This window comes from Pseudorca crassidens, chromosome 20 (assembly GCF_039906515.1).
Source record: "Pseudorca crassidens isolate mPseCra1 chromosome 20, mPseCra1.hap1, whole genome shotgun sequence".
Classification (NCBI taxonomy): domain Eukaryota; kingdom Metazoa; phylum Chordata; class Mammalia; order Artiodactyla; family Delphinidae; genus Pseudorca; species Pseudorca crassidens.
In genome coordinates this window covers 49,279,608-49,301,408 of record NC_090315.1, presented here as the reverse complement: position 1 = coordinate 49,301,408, position 21,801 = coordinate 49,279,608, and the positions used below count along the sequence as shown (strand labels likewise).

Genomic DNA, 21,801 nt, shown 5'->3' with positions numbered 1-21,801 from the left:
ACATTGTAACACATGGCTTTTGGTGCCCCTATATATACATTTCTGCTGGATATTTACTTACGAGAGAACTTATACATGGGATATGCATATGTTCAACTACAGAAAATACTGCCAAACTGTGTTCCAAATAGATATGTAACCACTTACCCTCCTTCCAGTGGTATCTGAGAATTCCAGTTATTCCTAGTTCCTGCAACAATTGGTTTTGTTGGTCATTTGGATTTTACTTACTCTGGTGTGTGTGTAGTGGTAATTAATTGTGGTTTTAATTTTCACTTCTGTAATGACTAATGAGGTTAAGCACTTTAAAATATGTATTTGTTGGCTATTTAAATATTCTCTTTCGTGAAATGTATTGGGATTGCTTCAAATTTATACATTAACTTCAGAGAATGGACATATTGATGATGTTGGATGTTCCTATCCAGGAACATGGTATGTCTTTCCATTTGTTTAAATCTTCTGTGTCCTTTAGTATTGTTTGCAGTGCTTTGGTATGGATCTTGCACATTTTTTGATAGGTTTATTCCTAGATATTTTATGTTTTTTATGGAGTCTTTTCTAACTGGCTATTGTTTGTAGTAGTTTCTTAATTGATTCTTTTAGCTGTTCTAGGCTTATAATCATTTCATCTATAAATAGAAATGTTTCCAATTCCAATTCCTCCTATGCAGTTCTTTATCTTTGTTTTTTTAATTGAGATATAATTGACATATACATTGTATTAGTTTTGGGTGTACAAAATGATGATTCCATATATGTATATATGGGAAATGATTACCACAATAAGTTTGGTTAACATTCGTCACCACAAGTAGTTATAATTTTTTTCGTATAATGAGAACTTTTAAGATTTGCTCCTTTAGTAACTTTCAAATATACAATACAGTATTGTTTTAATTTCTTTCTTTTTTTTTTTTTTTTTTCGGTACGCGGGCCTCTCACTGTTGTGGCCTCTCCCGTTGCGGAGCACAGCCTCCGGACGCGCAGGCTCAGCAACCATGGCTCACGGGCCCAGCCGCTCTGCGGCATGTGGGATCTTCCCGAACCGGGGCACGAACCCGTGTCCCCTCCATCGGCAGGCAGACTCTCAACCACTGTGCCACCAGGGAAGCCCTAGTATTGTTAACTATAGTCACCGTGCTGTACATTATATTCCCTCATCCAATTATTTTATCTCTCATTTCTTTAGCTTATCTAACTGCACTGGCTAGTACCTTCTGTACAGTGATAGTGTGCACATGTGTGTTATATCTGACTTTAGTGGGAATGCGTCTGGTGTTTTCTAGTTAAGCAAAATGCTGGCTTTTGACTGAGATTTATATATTTTATCTTATTAAGGAATTATCCATTGATTCCTACTTTGGGATTTTTTATCAGCAAAGTGTGTTTTTTGGTCAAATTTTGTCAAATGCTTATTCAACATTTATGGATTTCCTGGGATCTATCATTATGTTATACTATATTAAGAAGTTTCTGGCAGTTCCCTGGTGGACTAGTGGTTAAGATTCTGGGCTTTCACGGCCGTGGCCTGGGTTCAGTCCCTGGACAGGGAACTAAGATCCTGTGAGCCGTGCAGTACAGCCAAAAAAAAAGAAGTTTTTTAATATTGAACCATCCCTGTATTCCTGCAGTAAATTCCCCTTGGTCTTTTCTTTCTTTCTTTTTTTGGCCACGCCGCATGGCTTGCAGGATATTACTTCCCTGACTAGGGATTGAACCTGGGCCACCGAAGTGAAAGTACCAAGTCCTAACCACTGGACCGCCAGGGAATTCCCTCCCTTTGGTTTTTTAATGTGCTGTGCCACCCTACTGGAGACGGTTCTTTGACTGAGCCAACAGCTACTGTGGACTCCTCTGGAGAGGGTCTAGGGACATGTACAGAGTCAGTACATATGGGCTGAAGTGTCCTTTCCTAAAGTGAGGAACCATTGGTTTGATTCTTTTTTAGCAAACCCAACTCCAAACTCCTTCCTGGTGTAATGGACAACAGAAACTGGGGTTTTGGGAATCCCCGGTGGTCCAGTGTTTAGGACTCTTTGCTTTCACTGCCGTGGGTCTGGGTTCAATCCCTGGCCAGGAAACTAGGGTCCCACAAGCCATGTGGTGCAGCCAAAAGAAAAAACAAAAAAAACCCCGACCACTGGGGTTTTCCATCCAGTTGGGAAAAAATGCATGTTTCTGATCTTAGCCTTTTTTTTCAGTTTCGCTCTGTTGTCCTTTGGTTAACTTTCATCTCAAAACAAAACATTCCAAAACCCAAAAAACAAAATTAAACAACCTTAATCCTGTTACACTCAGTTTTTGTTTATATAATGTTTTGGAGGTTGTCCCAGTAGGCTTTGGGACTCACTGCTCTATTGTTTCTCAAGAAGGGAAAAAAGTTGAAGGAGTCTGGATATGTAACAAACCTCTGGGTTCTCAGTCACTGGGGAATCCAGTGCCCAATCCAAAGAAGAGGCATCCACTTGGCAGTGCAGCCAGTGGTTAAGACTTCCAGGCCAATTTGTCTGGGCTCAAATCCCTCCTCTGTGTACTGCTTTGTGACCTCAGACAAGTTATATCACCTCTCTGGTCCTCAGTGCCCTCATTGAAAATGAAAGATAATAATGGTCCTACCTCTAGCCTTGTTGTGAGGATTCGGTGAGTTCATGCCTGGCAAGTTCCTTGGCCATAAATGTGGGGGATCCGGAATGGAGATTAGAGCATCCAGTGTGGATTGGGCCAGGTGGTCTTTGCATTCAGTGACTTTCCTGACCTTTGCTGATGCCAATCCTCATGCAGATATCTGCCGGTGTGCTTAGGCAAGTGACTGGCAAGTTCTCAGGGTCAGGGGCTTCTAAGATGAAGCAAAATAATGAAATAAAAATTCCCCTTTTGTAAGTGTCTGGGCTGCAGAAAGCAAAGGAATGGAAGATTCCTTAAGGTTGATATTTCAGATAATAAATTTGTGAGTTACTGAAGAGCTGAGTTAAGGCTCTTGGCCCCTAATCAGGCTTTTCTGCAGCCTTTAATTCTAAGGCTTGGACCTCCCTCAGAAGTGTGTTGGTTCATTTTTGAATGGGGCATCTGCAAGTTGGCTTTCTTAGGTAGTGCTGCCTGTAGTCCCCATAGTATTTGTGTCTGAGAGGGTAAAAGAGGCATTTTGCTGTGGGCAGAGGGAACAGATGCGGAGGTTGGTTGAGTGTGAAGGGAGCCATTGGGAGGGAGGGGCTCCCTGGGCAGTGCCCTGGTTCTCCCACTAAATGTGGATTCTGAACAGCATTGCCTGGCTCTCCTTCAGGTGTTTTGTCTAATTTGGTGAAGCAGGAGCCAAAGGAGGCCTCATCACCAGCTTGCTGTTTCCAATGAGCTATTTGCAATTTTTAAAATTGTAGTATAATTACTTAAAATAAAAGGCACAGACCTTAAACATTCTGTTTGATGGTTTGTTAGTTTCCTAGGGCTACCGTAACAAAGTACCACAAATTTGGTGGCTTAAAAGAACAGAAGTGTGTTCTCTCACAGGCCTGGAGGCTAGAAATCCAGAATGAAGGTGTCAGCAGGGCCATGATTTCTTTGACTTTTCATTGCCTCTTCCTGGCTTCTTGTGGTTGCTCACAATTCCTTGGCTTGTGGACATGTCATTCTGATCTCTGTCTTGATCGTCACGTTGTATTCTCCCTGTGTGTCTCTATTTTCTCTTATAAGGATGCCAATCATTGGATTAGGGCCTTCCGTAATCTGGTATGACCTCACTCTAATTTAACGAATTAAATCTGCAAAGCCCCTATTTCCAAATAAGGTCACATTCTAAGATTCCAGTGGACATGAATTTTGGGGGGACACTATTCATCCCAGTACAGATGGCTTTTGACAATTGTGTATACCCAGGTGACCACCACCCCAGTCAACAACCAGGATATTTCCATCACTATGGATTTGCTCATGCCCCTTTCTAGTCAGTTCATACCACTACCACCCACCCTAGACAATCACTGTTCTGATTTCTGTAACTGTAGATTAGTTTTTTGCCTGTCCTTGCATTCGAGTAAATGGAATTATGTAGCATGTGCTCTTTCACGTCTGGCCTCTTTTGCTCAGAATGTTTTTGAGATTCATCCATGTTGTTGCGTGGATCACCAGTTTGCTCCTTTTTCTTGCTGAGTAGTCTTCTGCTGTGTGATTATACCACGGTTTGTATATCCATTCTTCTATTGATGAACATGTGGATTGTTTTCAGCTTTTGGAACTGCATATTATTCATAGCATGAATATAGTAGCAATGCACATTCTTGTTTGTTCTTTTTGTGGACATAGATCTTGATTTTTCTAGGTTAATACTAGGAGTAGGATTGCTGCTTCATAGGGCAGGTGTATATTTCACTTTATTAGAATTGCCAAACAGTCTTCCAAAATGATCGTATCCTCCCAAGAGCGATGTGTAAGAGTTCCGGTTGCAAAAAAAAAAAGAGTTCCGGTTGCTTCGTATCCTCGTGAACTTGGTTACTTTCTTGGTGGTAGTTATTTTCTTTGATGCATAGAGAGGATAACTCTGCAGAGGTTTCCATCCACAGAGCTGTCGAGCTGAAGTCCCTCCAGCTACTGACTTCTGCTTCCCTCCTTTTTGTTTTGTTTTGTTTTTTATCGTGTTGCTCCAAGGAAGCTTTCAGGCAGAAAGGTCTGCTGGAGTCCCTTTTTTCTGAGAAGAGCAACTCAGAGTAGAACACTCTGTTCTACTCTTGAGTCTCCTTGCTTGTTGGAGGTCAGAAGTTGGAGGTCAGAGGTTGGAGTCCTTCAGAAGGACATCAGCAACTTTCTTGAAGCAGGAGCTGTTCAGAGTGTTCAGGGCTCCCACGTGACTTGTTCCACACTGTGTTTGTTTCTTTCTTTCTTTCACAGTCAAGTGTTTTGCTCACAGATCTCTATTGATGGTACACAAGCAACAGCAATAAAGGAAATCATTCAAAAATAAAAGAGAGAAGTTCACTGGTCTTGGAATATATGTGGGGAGTGGGGGTGGATAAGTTGCCTTTAAAGTTAAAACTGTAAAATTACCACTTAATAAAAGCCTGTGCTTTGAAAAAATTTAAAAAAGAAAGCTTAAGTTTTCCAAAACCCATCTTTACTGCAATTTATAATAGTGAATAATAAAAATAGTAAATACTGAGCTACTGCATACCATCCCATGTTCTAAGTTTTCCATATATAGAAACTCGGTAAATACTCCCATGACGCTTTGAGGTCAGAATTTTGTATCAAGGCCATTTTACAGATGAGGAACCTGAGGCAAGAAGAGGATGCTGACCTCTCCCAAGGCAAGGTGGAGCCAGAATTTGAACTCAAGGGTTCTAGCTTCAGAGTCTGTACATATCTTACCTGCACATTTTTTCCTTAGGGTCATTCACATTTTGGAAACCTAGTCACATTTATTCAAAAAGGAAACATTATATCACTACCATAAATGGGAGATTCATATCACTTGCCAAAGATAGATGATAACTATAAAAACAAATACTCTGATAACAGTATTATTCTAACTTATTCCTATTGTTTCTCCCCCCAGCACCTTTTTCTTTTTTTATGGTTTGTGCTTTTGGTGTCAAATATAAGAAAATTTTGCCCAACTCAAAGCCACAAGTATTTTCTCCTAGAATTGTTATAGTTTTAGGTTTTGCAATTATGTCTATGATCCATTTCAAGTTATTTTTATGCATGGTGTGAGGTAAGGGTTATGTTTAATTTTTTTTAAGTAAGGATTTCCAGTAGTTTCTGCAGCATTGGTTGAAAAGACTCCCTTTCCATGTCTTCTCTGGGTCTGACGTTTCCCCGGGAATGGGAGGATTAATTCTCACAGTCGCTACAAGGAGAAAAAGGTACAATCATTGTGCTACACTGGATATATACCCATTGGCACACGGTCAGGACTCAGTAAACAGCAATTAGTTCTCAGATTATGGTAACTGCTTTCCTGTGGTTTGGCATTTAAGTTGTTTCCAGTTTTCTTTCTTCAAGTGTAAACAGCAATGCAATGGATATTCCAACCGTACTGCTTTTTTTTTCTTTAAAATTATTTTAGAGTATATTTACACATCTTAATCCATACTACAATTAGTGTTAGAAGTGTTTGGATTCATGCACTCTGCCAGAAGCCAGAAGCCAGAAGCCATGCATTGCTTTTGAATTAGCTCTGCTTCTAACTAGAGGGAGCTCCTTGAGAGTGCTAAGAACTGGAATCATCACCTTCCCTGGCAACCCCCTGCCACCATCCCCAGTGGGTATTTTCTCATCTTCCCTTTAGCTGCACACACTCCCATGATACTGTTTTCTACTCATTTATTTACCTCCTTGCCTCCCCCACTGGCCTGTATACCTCTTACTGGAATCACACCTTACCAGTTCCCAGCACAGTGGCTGCACATAGTAGGTGCTTAATAAATGTTGACTGTAAGAACAGCGTGCAGCACAGCATGAACTAGTACTGCCGCTGGATCTGTGGACTTCTCCGAGATGAGCTCTCTGATAACATTGTTCTTTTAGCACTGGTGCTTTCGTTCCAAGACATCTCATCATTTAAACAGCTTTCTCTAAGTGTGGATTGTGTGCCATTAGTTAATGTTGGATGGCGTAACATGGTACTGGTACTTGGATCCTGCATTAAATAACATTGAATCCCAAAGTGAGGAAATTTCTTTTCAGTTCTTTTTCAATCCTTCTTACTTCTCTAGGAAAGGGTTTCTCAGCCTCAGCACTGCTGACATTTGGGGGCTAAAAAATTCTTTGCTGTGGGGCGGCTGCCCTGTGCAGGGTAGAATGTTTACAGCATCCTGACCTCCACCCACTAGATGCCAGTAGCACCACCACCCCCAGTTCTGACAACCAAAGATATCTCTAGGCATTGCCAAATGTCACCTGGGGGACAAAATCCACCTCCCAGCTGAGAATGACTGCTCTAGGAGAAAGACTCAGTCTGGTGCTAATATATTTCAAACACCTCTCTAACCCTTGCTAGTCTCCCTTTTCCAAAAAGAGAGAGCAGATCCCTAGTTCAGCAGGCAATGCTTTCTCACTTGAATTTACATTATTTTGCTTTCCTTGATGTTACTTTCTCATTTTGGCAAGTTAGAATTGTTTTCCTCTCAATGAAAGTGTTATGAAGTTTTCTTTACAAATAAATTTCAGTAAAAAGGTGAGTGACTATAGAGAAATATACCTCAAACATGTGGATATGGCCCAGATAGCTCTGTGCTAGACGCCTGGTTCTAAGGAAACATTCAGTATCTTATCTTCCTGTTTCAGTGCTTCTGTCGTCTGCAGCACTGGGCAGGCTTTTATGTTTTTCTTTTTAAAAATTAATTAATTAATTATTTTTGCTGTGTTGGGTCTTCATTGTTGCGTGCAGGCTTTCTCTAGTTGCGGTAAGCGGGGGCTACTCTTCGTTTTGGTGCACGGGCTTCTCATTGCGGTGGTTTCTCTTGTTGTGAAACATGGGTTCTAGGTACACGGGCTCTATTTGTGGCTTGCGGGCTTTAGAGCGCAGGCTCAGTAGTTGTGGCGCATGGGCTTAGTTGCTCCGTGTGGGATCTTCCCCGACCAAGGATCGAACCCATGTCCCCTGCATTGGCAGGAGGATTCTTTTTTTTTTAAAAACATCTTTATTGGAGTATAATTGCTTTACAATGGTGTGGCAGGTGGATTCTTTTTTTTTTTTTTTTTTTTTGCGGTAAGCGGGCCTCTCACTATTGTGGCCTCTCCTGTTGCAGAGCACAGGCTCCGGACGCGCAGGCTCAGCGGCCATGGCTCACAGGCCTAGCCACTCCGTGGCATGTGGGATCTTCCCGGACCGGGGCACGAACCCGTGTCCCCTGCATCTGCAGGTGGACTCTCAACCACTGTGCCACCAGGGAAGCCCCAGGTGGATTCTTAACCACTGCGCCACCAGGAAAGTCCAGGTTTTTTTGTTCTGCTTCACCTAAGTCAATACTCCAGCTTGGGAGATGCCCTAGGGATCTGGTGTAGGTGCCAAGCCTCCCAGATATGCTAACACTGATCACATACATGCATCACCTGTCAGAAGTGTACTGCCTGCTACAGGCATTTGGTCTGTGGACCCAGGAGTGAGTCTTGGTTGATAAAATCATTCAGGTAGCTTTGGATTACAAGGGTAAAGGCAGCGCATGTCTTGATGCCAGCCAATCTTTTTCTGAGAAGCAGGCATTTGAAAACAAATCACACAGGCCTGGAGACTTCCTGATTTCATAGGTCAGACGTGGGAGGAAAGTACACTATGTCATTCATATCAGATATCTTGGCAAAGCTGCTGGCCTGCTACTGACTCTGCTTACCTCATGGGAAAAGGCTTGATCAGATAGCCATGTGAGTGAGAATATCACACTTAGCAACCCTTGATGAATTAATGGGTCTAGGCATTAAGCATTGATAGCTATCAACATCAGAAAAGAGTGAAAACCAGACATTACCTCCTGTTGGGAGAACCCAGCACCATGTGTAGTCGTGACAAAGGATTTATGCTTGAGTCTGATCCAACCCCCAGTGTGCAAAAGCAGAGAACAGAGGAATGTGTTGAATTGCACAGTGAGTGCAGACTGGGAGCACTCTCTGGGACACATATCCTGGGTTCTTTAACAGATGAAGTGTAAAAGGATGGGATGGAGGAGAAATCCTGTAGATTGTAGATTAAAAGAGGCTTAAAAGATATGAAATTTTAAAAATGGGCAAGGCTGAAAACTAAACTATACTGTCTAGGGAGGCACACTTGGTTGATAAAACCAGAAAGAAAGCCAACAAAGTGATTGCTGTAATAATTAGGATGCTGGTTACTTTTTTGGCGAGCTATAGTTGAGATGGGGCTCATGGAGGACCTTTTAGGCTGGCTGACTGGGTTCCATTCCTTGATTTCATGGTAGATATAAAGTTTGTTTATCTTATAATAATTCATTAAACTATACATTTGTTTTCTGTTACCTCTATGTTTTATTTTAAAATAGTTTTTAAAAAGCAAGGTGCAGGGCTTCCCTGGTGGCGCAGTGGTTGAGAGTCCGCCTGCCGATGCAGGGGACACGGGTTTGTGCCCAGGTCCGGGAAGATCCCACATGCCACGGAGCGGCTGGGCCCGTGAGCCATGGCCGCTGAGCCTGCACGTCCGGAGCCTGTGCTCCGCAACGGGAGAGGCCATAGCAGTGAGAGGCCCGCGTACCGCAAAAAAATAAAAAAATAAAAATAAATAAATAAAAAATAAAAAAAGGAAGTACCGATAGATGCTATGTCTTAGCCTACTCAGGTTGCCATAATAATATACCACAGCTTTCCAGGCGGCGGGGACGGAGGTGGGCCCGGCGGTCCGCGCGGCCTCCGGACTGGAGCCCGTGTCCCCGCCCACCCCAGCGCCCGCCACCAGCTGAGCCCCGCGTCGCCGTCCTGGGTCCCGGTGGCCGGAGGTGCGCCCGGGTCCGCGGGACAGGCGGGCGAAGAGGTCGCCTGTGTTGGGGGGTGGGGTGCGGCGAGGTTCCCGCGCCTCCCTGGAGCCCGTTCCGGGGCTGGGGCGCCGCGGTTTGCTATGCTCTCCGCACTCTCCCGGGCTCTGAAGCCTCGAGAACACGGCTAGGCAGCAGTAGTTTAATGGGGCCTGCTGGGAACTAGGGGCCTGATGGGGTCTCAGTTCTTGGCTGGCCCCGGAACAAGAGGTTGCCAGGCGTGTGACGGCAGCAGGTAGGAGTGAGATGCTGGTGCAGTGATGAGCAGGAAAGGAGGACAGTGGCGGTTGGCCTGTGAACCTAGGCAAGAATGACCAGCCAACACAATCCAGACCAAGGTCCGTGGGCCCAGCTCGGTCCTGTGAGGCTGGTCAGTGGAACAGACCTGAAGGTGTGGCTCTTGTCACTCTAGGACTGGCTTTGGGATAGATCCAGCTGATGAGGCCAGGGCACCGTCCTCAGTTCTCCAGGAGAGTGCGCCGGAGTGGAGCCAGGGGGGTGTGCCTGACTCAGCACTGCGGCCACGCATGTCCAGTCTGCTGGCAAGGGCAGTGGAGAGCCAGGGGAAGTCATGGCCTTGGGAATGTCCTCTGATGAAAAAGAACCTGCAGGCTTATAAGATAACTTTTGTGTGGAACGTTGGTGTGTTGAAAAGCAGTTCTGTGTGCTGTTCCCCCTTGGTGTGGATCAGCAGTGCTGAGGCAGCAGGCATGATACGAAGTGTGAGCAGAGACCGTTTGGAGTCCCCAGACTCCAGGGAAACTAGAGGTGACAGCCAGCCTAGTGAAGAGGACAGGAGTTGGGGCTTGTGGTGGCAGCCCAGCAGGTGCCCCTCGTCTCAGGGCCCTAATCCTGGCTCCAGCCGGGTGGTCAGGGGAGCTGCAAGGTCTTCTGGGCGAGCAGAGCTCACAGTCCTAAGCTGTTCTTCGTTGTGTTTGGGTCATCTCCCCCCATCCAAGAGGAGAAATCTAGATGAGGTTTAAGAATTAGTGCTTTCAAAGGTAAATAAATATGTGAGGTGATGGATGGGGGAATCCTTTCACAATGTATATGTATACCAAATCATCACGTTGTACACTTTAAATACCTTACACTTTTATTTGTCAATTATACCTCAATAAAACCAGAAAAAAAAAAAAGAATTAGTGCTTTAAGAATGTGGATCTCATAGTTGAAACCTTGGAACACGTGTTTTCAGCCCAAGGTGTTAAAGTGAATGGAAGGATTCAATGCCTTTTCAAGGAGGGTGTCTCCATGTGGGCAGAACTAGAGAATAAATGGGTCTTGAATATATACCATAGACTGGGAGGCTTAAACAACAGAAATTTATTTTCTCACAGTTCTGGGGGCTGAACTCCAAGATGAGGGCACCAGCATGGTTGGTTTCTGGTGAGTGCTCTCCCCTTGGGTTGCAGACAGCCACCTTCTGGATGTGTGCTCACGTGACCTCCTTTTTATGGGATCATGGAGAGAGAGAGAGAGAGAACAAGCTCTCTGGTGTCTCTTCTTATAAGGGCACTAATCCTGTCATGAGGGCCCCACCTTCAGGACCTCATCCAACCCTAATTACCTCACAAAGACCCCATTTCCAAATAACATCACATTGGGGGTTAGAGCTTCAACACAGGAATTTGGCAGAGGCACAAACATTCAGTTTACATGATGAATGAACCCTGCAAATATTATGCCAAGTGACGGAAACTGGTCACAAAGGATCACATATTATAAGATCCTATTTACATGAAAGGTCCAGAATATGCAAATCCATAGAGATAGAAAGCAGATTAGTGGTTGCCAGGGGCCAGGGGGAAGAGGAAATAAACAGTGATTGCTGATGACTACAGAGTTTATTTTTAGGTTGGTGAGAATGTTCTGGAATTAGATTATGGTAATTGTTGCACAACTTTGTGAATATACTAAAAATCTCCACTGAATTATGCCCTTCAGAATGGCAGACTTTATGACATGTGAGTTATATCTTAATTAATTAATTTTTTTAGGTTTTTTTTTTTGATGGGGACCATTTTTAAAGTCTTTATTGACTTTGTTACAATATTGCTTCTGTTTTATGCTTTGGTTCTTTGGCCACGAGGCATGTGGGTTCTTAGCTCCCTGACCAGGAATCAAAGCCCCATCCCCCGTGTTGGAAGGCGAAGTCTTAACCACTGGACCGCCAGGGAAGTTCCTTAAATTTTTTTTAAAAAAGAGAGGAAAAAAGACATAGAGACCCATCAATCAGTGGACCAACTTACTGGGCTCTTAATTCAAACAAAGCAACTTAAAAAAAGACGTTTTTTAAACAACCAGGGAAAATTGAATGTGGATTCTTTTTTTTAAAATTTATTTTTAATTGATGTAACATTGGTGTATAATATTACATGTTTCATGTATGCAGCATTATATTTCTACTTCTGTATACACTACAGCCTGCTGACCACCAAAAATTTAGTTTCCATCCATCACCATACAGTTGCCAACCATATAGTTACAACATATGTTACCCATTTTGCCCTTCTCACCCTTCCGCTCTGGTAACCACTACTCTGTTCTCTGTATCTACATGTTTGTTTTTGTTTGGCTTGGTTTGTTCGTTTGTTTTTTATATTCCACGTGAGCAAAATCATATGGTATTGTATTTCTCTGACTTATTTCACTTAGCTTGATACCCTCAAGGTGCATCAGTGTTGTCACAGATGGCAAGATTTCATCTTTTTAATGGCTGAGTAGTATTCCATTGTATATATAATATATGCTACATCTTCTTTATTTATTCATCCATTTATTGGCACTTAGGTTGTTTCCATATCTTGGCTATTTAAAATAATGCTATGATGAACATAGGGGTGCATATCTCTTTTCAAATTAGTATTTTCATATTCTTTGGATAAATACCTAGAAACGTTGTGGGGAGTTCCCTGGTGGCACAGTGGTTAAGAATCCACCTACCAATGCAGGGGACACGGGTTCGAGCCCTGGTCTGGGAAGATCCCACATGCCATGGAGCAACTAAGACCGTGCGCCACAACTACTGAGCCTGCGCTGTAGAGACCACGGGCCACAACTACTGAGCCTGCGTGCCACAGCTACTGAAGCCCGCACGCCTAGAGCCCATGCTCTGCAACAAGAGAAGCCACTGCAATGAGAAGCCTGTGCACTGCAACGAAGAGCAGCCCCCACTCACTGCAACTAGAGAAAGCCCGCAAGCCAGCAATGAAGACCCAAAGCAGCCAAAAAAGAAAGAAAGGAAGGAAAAAAGAAAAAAAAAGTTATATATATAAAAAAAATACCCAGAAGTGTTGGGAATTCCCCGGCGGTCCAGTGGTTAGGACTCTGTGCTTTCACTGCCGTGGGCCCAGGTTCAATCCCTGGTCGGGGAACTAAGATCCCACAGCCACATGGCGTGGCCCAAACAAACAAACAAACAAATAAACAAAAAAACCCAGAAGTGAAATAGTTAGGTCGTATGGTAGTCCTATTCTTAATTTTTTGAGAAAACTCTGTACTGGTAACACTCTGGCTTTACCAGTTTACAGTTCCACTAACGTTGAATGAGTGTTCTCTTTTCTCCACATACTCACCAACACTTGTTATTTCTTGCCTGTTTGATGATAGCAGTTCTAACAGATGTGAGGTAGTATCTTACTGTGGTTTTGATTTGTATTTCCCTAATAATTAGTGATGTTGAACATCTTTCCATGTGCCTGTTGGCTATCCGTATGTCTTCTTTGGAAAAATGTATATTCAGCCTCTCTGCCCATTTTTTAATCAGGTTGTTTGTTTTTTGCTGTTGTTGAATTGTATGAGTTCTTTATTATGAATATTAATCCCTTATTGGACATATGATTTACAAATATCTTCTCCCATTTGGTAGGTTGTCTTTGTTTTGTTGGTGGTTTCCCTCGCTGTGCGGAAGCTTTTTAGTTTGATACGGTCCCGTTTGTTTATTTTTGCTTTTGTTTCCCATGCCTGAGGAGACATATCTAGAAAGATATTGGTAATACTGATGCCCAAGAGTATACTGCCTATGTTTTCTTCTAGGAGTTTTATGGTTTCACGTTTTACATTAAAGTCTCTGATCCACTTTGAGTTGATTTTTGTGTATGGTGTGGGATAGTGGTGTAGTTTAATTTTTTTGCATGTGGATGTCCAGTTTTCCCAACTCCATTTATTGAAGAGACTATCCTTTCGCCATTGTATGTTCTTGGTACCTTTGTAGTGAATTAGTTGTGTGGGTTTATTTGAACATGGATTCTGTATTAGATGATATAAGGGATTATTGATTTGGAAATGTGCAATAGTAGTAATGCGATTATATATTTTTTAAAAATCCTTACATACTGGTAAAATGGCCTGTCTGGGATTTGCTTTAAAATACTCTAGGGAAAAAAATGGAGGATGGGTGAAACAGGAATGACAGAATATTGATAATTTTTGAAGCTGAATAATAGCTGTATGAGGATCCATTATCCTATTCTACCTTATTTGGGTTTGTTTAACAATACTATAATAAAGTTTCAAAACATAAATCAAATATGGTAGAGGGGAAAAAAAAGTCTGGATTAGTATTGAATTCCAGAAAGTTCATCCTCCAATAGAAGATGCTGAGCTGGGCCCTAGGGCAATGAAAGCACACCTTTGCCCCCAAGGCTTCCTGAGCTTCATTCAGAGAGAAGCCACTGGAACCACTCCCAGAAGATGCTTTGGCTTAGAATTGACCTGGCTTTTTACAGAGCATTTGCAGAGATGATGCACTTTCAGGCTGTATCAATTAGTTTTTGTTGTGTAACAGACTACCCCCAAAGCTTAGTGGTTTAAAATAAACAAACACTGATTATTTCTCATGATTCTGTGGGGCAGCTGGGATTCTGGGCTGACTTGAAAGGGGCCAGATGGACTAGTTTAGGACGGTCTCACTCAAATGCCTGAGGCCTCCTATAGGAAGCTAGCCCGGAATTGTTTACATGACATGAAGCCCTCCCAGCAGCAAGAGAGGACAAGCCAAAGGCATAGGCACATCCCACTGGTCAGAGCGAGTCACACGGCCAAGCCCAGATTAAAGGGGGGTGGAAATAGAGCCACCTTTGCAGATTGGACTTGTACTGAATGGGATACGGGAGCCGAGGGAGCCAGTCAGGGATCTGACTCAGCCCATCTCTCTGAATGAGACTTACTACTCAGATGTGGCCAAGAGTGGGTCCTGTGTTATTCATGTGCCCCAGGTCTAGAATCCTCTTTCCACTGAGCAGAGGTGGTGAATGAAATGTTATTCAGAAATATAGACCCTGGGCTAATGGAATTAACCAGAAAAAAATCATTCCTTTTTATGTTTTTGTTTATCTTCTTTTTTCTGTGGCCTCAACTTAGCCCTATTTTTCATCCACCTCCTCCGTAAACTGAGCATCTGTGACTCACTCTACAGGGCTGCTAGTTGCTAGAATGTCCCTCCCCACATTCTCAAAGGGCAGAGGAGCTTGATTCACAGGAGGACGATGGGGTTGGGCATGAGGCCTTGGGACAGCTCCCTCCCCCCAGGCCTGTTTCCTCACCTCTGGATGTGGAGGTTGCCTGGAATGTCTCTGAGACCCTCGTGGCCCTGCCCTGCTTACAGGGAAGCTGTCAAGCTGGAGCAGGTGGTCCAGTGCTCTGTCCCCTGGGCCTCAGGTCAGGCCTGGTCACTTTGGGGAGAAGAATGCTCTGTGTAGGTGTAATAGATTGGTTGCAAAAGTGGCCCTAATTCTTCACACGTACCCCCATCCGTAACTTTTTTCTTTTTAATTGAAGTATAGTCGATTTACAATGTTGTGTTACTTTCAGGTATACAGCAAAGTGATTCAGTTATATATGTGCTCGTGTTGCTCATTCGTTTGAGGCACTATCTGTTGCCTTCCCACTAAGGAACGTGTAGCTCCTTGTCACCCGCTTCCCTCACCACTCATGTGCACCCTCCCCAGGCCCTTGTCCTTCCAGGATCCTTCAGTCATGCTTCTGTTAAACTAACTTTCACTTTTTACTTGCTACTGTGACTTTGAAAATGCTATTTGCAATTGAATTATGTAGAATAATATTCCAACTTTTACAACTTTTCTCTGCATGAGCTTCTAAAGGGCTGTTCCAAAGCCCTGGGTAGAGTGGGGGTGGGGTGGGAGAGGCCATTCTCAAACTCCTCCCCCTCCCTCTTCCCCACCAGAGAGAGACAGACAGACAGACACCCCCATTCTTTTAGGTGATTTCCTCTGTGCCCCTCTCCCTGGGAGAAGGCTCTGGCTTCTGTGCCATTAGGTACCTCCCACTTTGTGCCTTCCTGGCTTCCGCACATCTCCCCCATTTCAGTGGATGGGTGGGACCACAGATGGCACCCAGGATTAGGGCTCTGTGGTGTGGCATGAAGGTGACCATGACCCCAGTTCTCACTTTCTCAGCTTCTCTGTCCCGGTCTGGTGGTCTAGGGTACGTGGTGGGAGCCTTTCTGGGAGATTTCTGAGTGAGGAGGTGGCTAGGAGAGTGTTCTCTGGGGCATGGAGGGGTGCAGAGCCTGATTCTGGGCTTTTTTTTAACCTCCCCGCAGTTCAAGCCATTCATGTACTTTACCTGTGATCTGCCGCCTTCAGGAAGCTCCCTTGATTTAACCCACACAGCTCATTCATTCCTTGGTCCTGCTTTCGTTTTGGCCCCAGGCTGTCAGCTGGTGTCCTTTTAACTTACTCCTGGGCTGGGGCTGCCCTTTGGTTGTTCTGTCATTCCTGTGTCCCCAAATAGCCAGCAACCGGGGCTGGGCTGTGCACCTCTGGCCTTCCCTGGTGGTCCCGGCCAGCGGTGGGTGCAGCCTGCACAGTAGGCTCTGCGCGCCTGTGGCTGATGGCTGAGTGGCAGCACCACTCTTACATAATCAGTTTCTCTCCTCCTTTCTCTTTCCAGAGCCAGATTTCACACTGAGCAGCTGCAGACAGAGAAATCAGAGAAAGCACAACCCAGCCTCAGATTCCGAGGGGCCTGCTGGGGACTCTCTCCTCCTGCTTGGAAGGAAGACCCCGAGGCAGCCGTTTCAGGCCAGGTCTTGGCTGCCATGGGACTCAGAGCCACCGCCCCCCGGCTGCCCTCTGCACTGCCAGGCAGATAAGGGTGAGCCCTGCCCAGGAGCACCTGCCACCTCCTGCTGGGCCACTCCTCCGTGGCTAGTCCTTCCTCGACTTTGGGCCACCTTTGCTGACCCGAGGCCATGTAGGCCCCACTCAGGCCTCTGTGGATAGACACATTGCTGGGGACATCACCTCTGCTCTCTGGGAGACCCAGCGCACCACCATGCCCCGGGGATTCGCCTGGCTGCGCTGTGAGTACTGGGGGGGGGGTCTGTGGGGACTGCCCAGGGAGAGCTTGGCCCAGAGCCAGGCTTTGTAACCATGGCAACCAGGGCATTCTTCCTGGTGAGAAGTTGAGATGCTTCCCAGCTTAATGGCAGGCACCCTTGGGGACTCCCACGCCGTCTGCCCTGTCTCCAACTGACTGCAGCTCAGACGGGCAAGGTGGGTATGAGCCTTAGGCTGGGTGGGCACAGTCAGTGGGTCACAGGGACAGGGCAGGCACTGGGGGTAGGAGGCAGCGTCTCACCTGCTCAGACTCATTGGTGCTCATTGGGGAGTACGGTGGGGATGGAGGTGGCAGAGAGATGATTTCTGGCCTCCCTGGGCGTGACCAGCCAGGGGTGGGGGCTTGTGAAGTTGCCTGGGCCCCGAGACACATGGGAGAAGTGCAACCTGCTCTCTCTGCCTTTCCCTCCATAAAGAACTAAATCAAAAGGCAGAAAGAGAACAGTGTCCTTGGGGAAAAGAAAAATAGTTGAAATGAGGACAGAAAAGAAAAAGAATCGACAAGTCTCTCAGGCCTGCCTGCTGGTGGGAGGCCAGACCAAGCTCCCTTCAGACTCCAAGATTCAATTTAATTGACTTAAATTCAACATATTTTTTTCTGGTGCCGCCCACATGCCCACTGGAGAGACACTGCCATGGCGACAAGGACCTGGGCTATCTCGTGCATGTCTCTCTAACACCTGGCATGGAGTTAGGTGCTAGGAACTATGTGCCCCTTGCATGAGGTCCAGGGTCTGACCCTGTGAGGGATTCTCAGAGGAGCTGGGTCCACCCTGGCCCTTGTGGAGGGTACTGCAAAGGGTCTGGATGTTCAGAACAGGTGGAAGGACCCAGACCCAGTGTTCTGGAATCTTCCAAGTCCTGAGGAGCAGGGCGAGCAGGAGAAACAGCACGGCGAGGTGCCACTTGAAATGGTCTCAGAGGTGCGTGGGGAGGTGAGGACGGTGTTCCTTCCAGGGAGAGGGAGCAGCGGAGCAAAGGCTCAGCAGTGAGAGCGTGAGAGGCCAGGCTGGAAAGCTGGTTTGGGCTCAGGTGGCTGAGGCCTTGAAAGCCAGGGTGAAGAGTGGCTAATTCATGAGGTAACAGGGAGCCCTGGAAGGTCCGTGACCTGGGCGTGGGAGCTGAGATTGAGAGTTACTCTGCTTTCGAGAGATCAATCTGGCCGTGCTTTGGGGAGTTGCTGTTACAACCTCCTGGGCAGGATGTGATGAGGTGATGAGGGTTCCTTCTGGAGATGGAAGTGAGAATGAAGAGGCCTGGCAGAGGGGACAAAGCTCATGAAAGCAGAGCGCAGGATTGGCAAGGACTGGCCGTGGGGCGAGGGGGAGGGAGGGCTGAGGATTAGGGGCTCAGAGCGGGGCTGGGGTGCTGGAAAAGGAGTGGCTGCCGTAACAGATTGCCACAATCTTGGCTTAAAACAGCAGAAATGTATTCTGTCACAGCTTTGGAGGTCAGAAGTCTGAAATCAAGTTGTCAAGGTTATGCTCCCTCTGAAGGCTTTAGGGGAGGATCCTTCTTGCCTCTTCCAGCTTCTGGTGGCTTCTGGCATTCCTTGGCTTGTGGCTGCATCACTCCAATCTGCCTTCATCTGCGAAGGCCACGTGAATGGTCTTTCCTTACATGTGTCTCTGTGTCCTTTCCTCTTCTTATAAGGACACCGGTCACTGAATTTAGGGCCCACCCTAAATTCAAGAGGATTTCATCTGGAGATTCTTAATAACATTTGCAAAGACCCTATCTCCAAATAAGGTTGCATCTGAGGTTCTTGGTGAACATAAATTTGGGGGTATTTACACACACAGGCACAGATATGGGGGTGGTGGACAAGCCCCATTTGTCATTGCGCACAGGACGTTACTCTTTCTTCAGTCTCCTCTTCTGTCTTACAGGCCTCTTAACTGTGGAAATAGCGGGGCACGGCGGGCCTCCCCACCAGGGTTGCACTAACTGTGGGGCTTTCAGAATGCAGAGGGTACGTGAGGCTACAGCTGTGCTGTCCCTGCCTAGTTACCTGTTTGCTGGCCTGTTTTTCGGAGTGGAGGCAACAGGAAGGGAGCTTAAAACTGGGAATGGTAGTTGGGCTGCAGACTTGGAGGAGGTCTAAGTTTGGGAGAAGGCAGATCATCTATGGACAGAGTTTCTGGGGGCAACCCATGTGTGCCAGGCTGGGAAGCACAGAGGCTCTGTAAGTCTCTGCTACGAGGCTAGTGGCCAGGCCCCCAAAGGCTCCAGACTGGGAATCAGATGAGGGCAGGTGGGGTAGGACTTGGGGTGGAGTGGGCAGCTACAGGGTGACTGCCACATTGGAAAGAAGACTCAGTGTGGACAGGGATACTGATTTTTAAAGAAAAGATGGAAATTTGGATTTTTATGTGAAATCTCTGTGAACCAGAATGTGGCCCTAAGGACACCAATTTGTAAACTGTCACTTTCTGCCAAGTGCGGTCCCCAGACCAGCAGCATCAGTTTTACTTCAGGACTTGTTGGAAATGCAGATTCTCTGCACTCCCCCTGCCACTACCTCATACCTGCTCAATCAGATACCCTGGGTGAGCCATTACCAGCTTCTACAGGAGACCCAGATGCCTGATCCCGGTTCCCTGCTTGACATGAACGCCAAAGTGCTGATAACACGTCCTCTCTGTGGTTCACAGTGCTGTGCATTCACACACTGGCTGCTGCGTTGTCTGGTCAAGGCAGTGAGTGAGGGGCTTCCCTGGTGGCACAGTGGTTAAGAATCCACCTGCCAATTCAGGGGACACAGGTTCGAGCCCTGGTCCCGGAAATCCCACATGCCACGGAGGAACTAAGCCCGTGCGCCACAACTGCTGAGCCTGTGCTCTACGAGTCCGCGAGCCACAACTACTGAGCCCACGTGCCGCAACTACTGAAGCCCGCGCGCCTAGAGCCTATGCTCCGCAACAAGAGAAGCCACTGCAATGAGAAGCCCGCGCACCGCAATGAAGAGTAGCCCCCGCTCACTGCAACTAGAGAAAGCCCGCACACAGCAATGAAGACCCAAAGCAGCCAAAAAAAAAAAAAAAAAAAGACAATGAGTGAATTGGACAGATGGTGCTAGAGACAGGGGTTGGTGGCTGGCGTAGGCAGGGGTGCCTCTGGGGAGGGAAGGAGTCTTGGTGAGACCTTGGGAAGGGGTCTGTCGTGTGAGAGGATACCCAGGGCAGGGGCAACGTGTGAGCCTAAACCCTGAGGCAGGAATGATCCTGACCAGCAGGGGTGCCAAGCTGAGAGTGTTAATGATGTAGAGACAAGGGAGAAAGCAAGCAGGAACACTGGTTTATCTGTTCCCTTGTCCAAATATTGGGTTGAGAATATGGGAAGAGAGAGACAGAGGAAGTGCAAGATGGATTGCAAGTTTGCAAAAAATGTGGTGTCAGACTTCTATGAGGGGAAGGGCTGGTGGGCTGTAGGCCATAAGGGGCATGGGCTTGAGTGAACCTGAGCTTCTGGCCCAGCAGGGGCACAGGCATGGCAGCAGCACCGAGAAGGGGGTGGGAAAGTGAGTGTCAGCAGGCTCAGGCCCGTGAGGGTTTAAGAACAAAAGTCTCCCTAAGTGCCGGGGAAGTGAGGGCAGAAAGTCCAGTCAGTAGTTGCTGCTCACAACCAGGGGCGAATCAAAGAGGTGACTCAGCCTGCCTGGCTATCTGGGGGGAAAAAAGGAAGAAAGAGAAAAAGAGAGAGAGCGAAGGAGGAGGACGGAAGGGAGGAAGGAAGGAAGAGGGAGGAAAGGAAAAAAAAAATACTGCTTTTGACCATAACAGTAATAGATACTAATTATAGAATGTAAAATATATCCTAAAAAATATAAAGGAGAACATAAAAATCTCCCATAGAGATTTGGTGCATTTCTTTCCATTGCGTTTTCTATGCACATATATACATAATTAACAAAATTTAAGTCATGCTTTATACCCAGATACAGTGTGTTGAATCATGCTTTTTAAAACTTTGCTAAGCACATCAAAAGTATTTTTCTTATCATATAAGCATATCATAAGTATTCTTTGGCAATGTGGTTTTTATTGGCTACATTCGTTATTATTGAACATCTAGGCCACTTACAGATGTTCACTATTACAAAATAATACTGCAAAGGAAGACTCTGTCCACAGATCTTTTGGTTATGTCTCTCTTTTCTTCTCCTTCACATTTATTCCTAGAAATGAGTTTAATGGGTCAAAGGGTGTGGACAATTTTAAAGCTTAGTGGGTCGAAGTGTGTGGGCATTAAGTCCATGAATAACAAAAATTGCCAAATTGCTTTCCAGGATGAGAGCATCTGCCTCACTATTTTGCCAGCAGCAAATGTTATTAAAATAAAATAAAACAACAGCAACAACAACAAAAAAGTCTTTCCATTTGGTAGGTGAAACGTATCGATTGTTTTAACGTGAATTTGTTAGCGAGGCTGAGTTTCAGATACATCTCTTGCCCATCTATATTTTGTTCTTTCTGCTCCCATCAACTTAACCCTTGTTCATGTTTGTTGCAAATTCTCTCAGATAATTTTTGTAAGTCTGTTCAGTTACACAGAAATCACACTGTTTTTAAAGTCACAGTGACCTGCAGTGGTGAAGGCTGGTAATGTTTGTATCGTTTGTTAGCGGGGAGGAGAAACAGCCTGAGTGAGGTTCGCTCAGCATCCCGGAAAGACCAGACTGGAAGGGCTGCTACAAACCTGCTGGTACCTCTAATTAAGAGGCATGTCAAGGTCTCTGGATGGAAAATGCAGCGAAAGGCTTTGAAAACTCGTAGGCCCTAGATGAGGGGCAGGGGTTGCCATGGAAAGGAGGCTGTGCCTGCCCCCTGGGGCAGGAGTGGGAAGGAGACTGGAGACCAATCCCAGGGCGTGGCTCCTGGGGGGCTTTGCCAGCCTGGGGTGGGAGGTGGCTGGGCTGGACGGTTCATGCTTGCCTGCATTGCTGTCCTGCAGCCCGGACCGCA

At 45.9% G+C, this 21,801-nt stretch overlaps 1 protein-coding gene across 5 annotated transcripts in view; it reads left to right on the top strand.

Annotated features, from left to right (window-relative positions):
• IL34 (interleukin 34) overlaps nucleotides 1–21,801 on the top strand; it is a 58,886-nt gene that overhangs the window by 31,574 nt on the left and 5,511 nt on the right. For 4 of the 5 annotated variants that reach the window (XM_067721051.1, XM_067721048.1, XM_067721049.1 and 1 more), the window contains exon 2: nucleotides 16,389–16,800. The exons of the other annotated variant lie outside the window; for it this stretch is intronic. In XM_067721051.1, coding sequence (XP_067577152.1) covers nucleotides 16,773–16,800 — 28 coding nt within the window. In that variant the 5' untranslated portion in view covers nucleotides 16,389–16,772. The remainder of the gene's footprint in view (nucleotides 1–16,388; nucleotides 16,801–21,801) is intronic. 5 annotated transcript variants of the gene reach the window in all.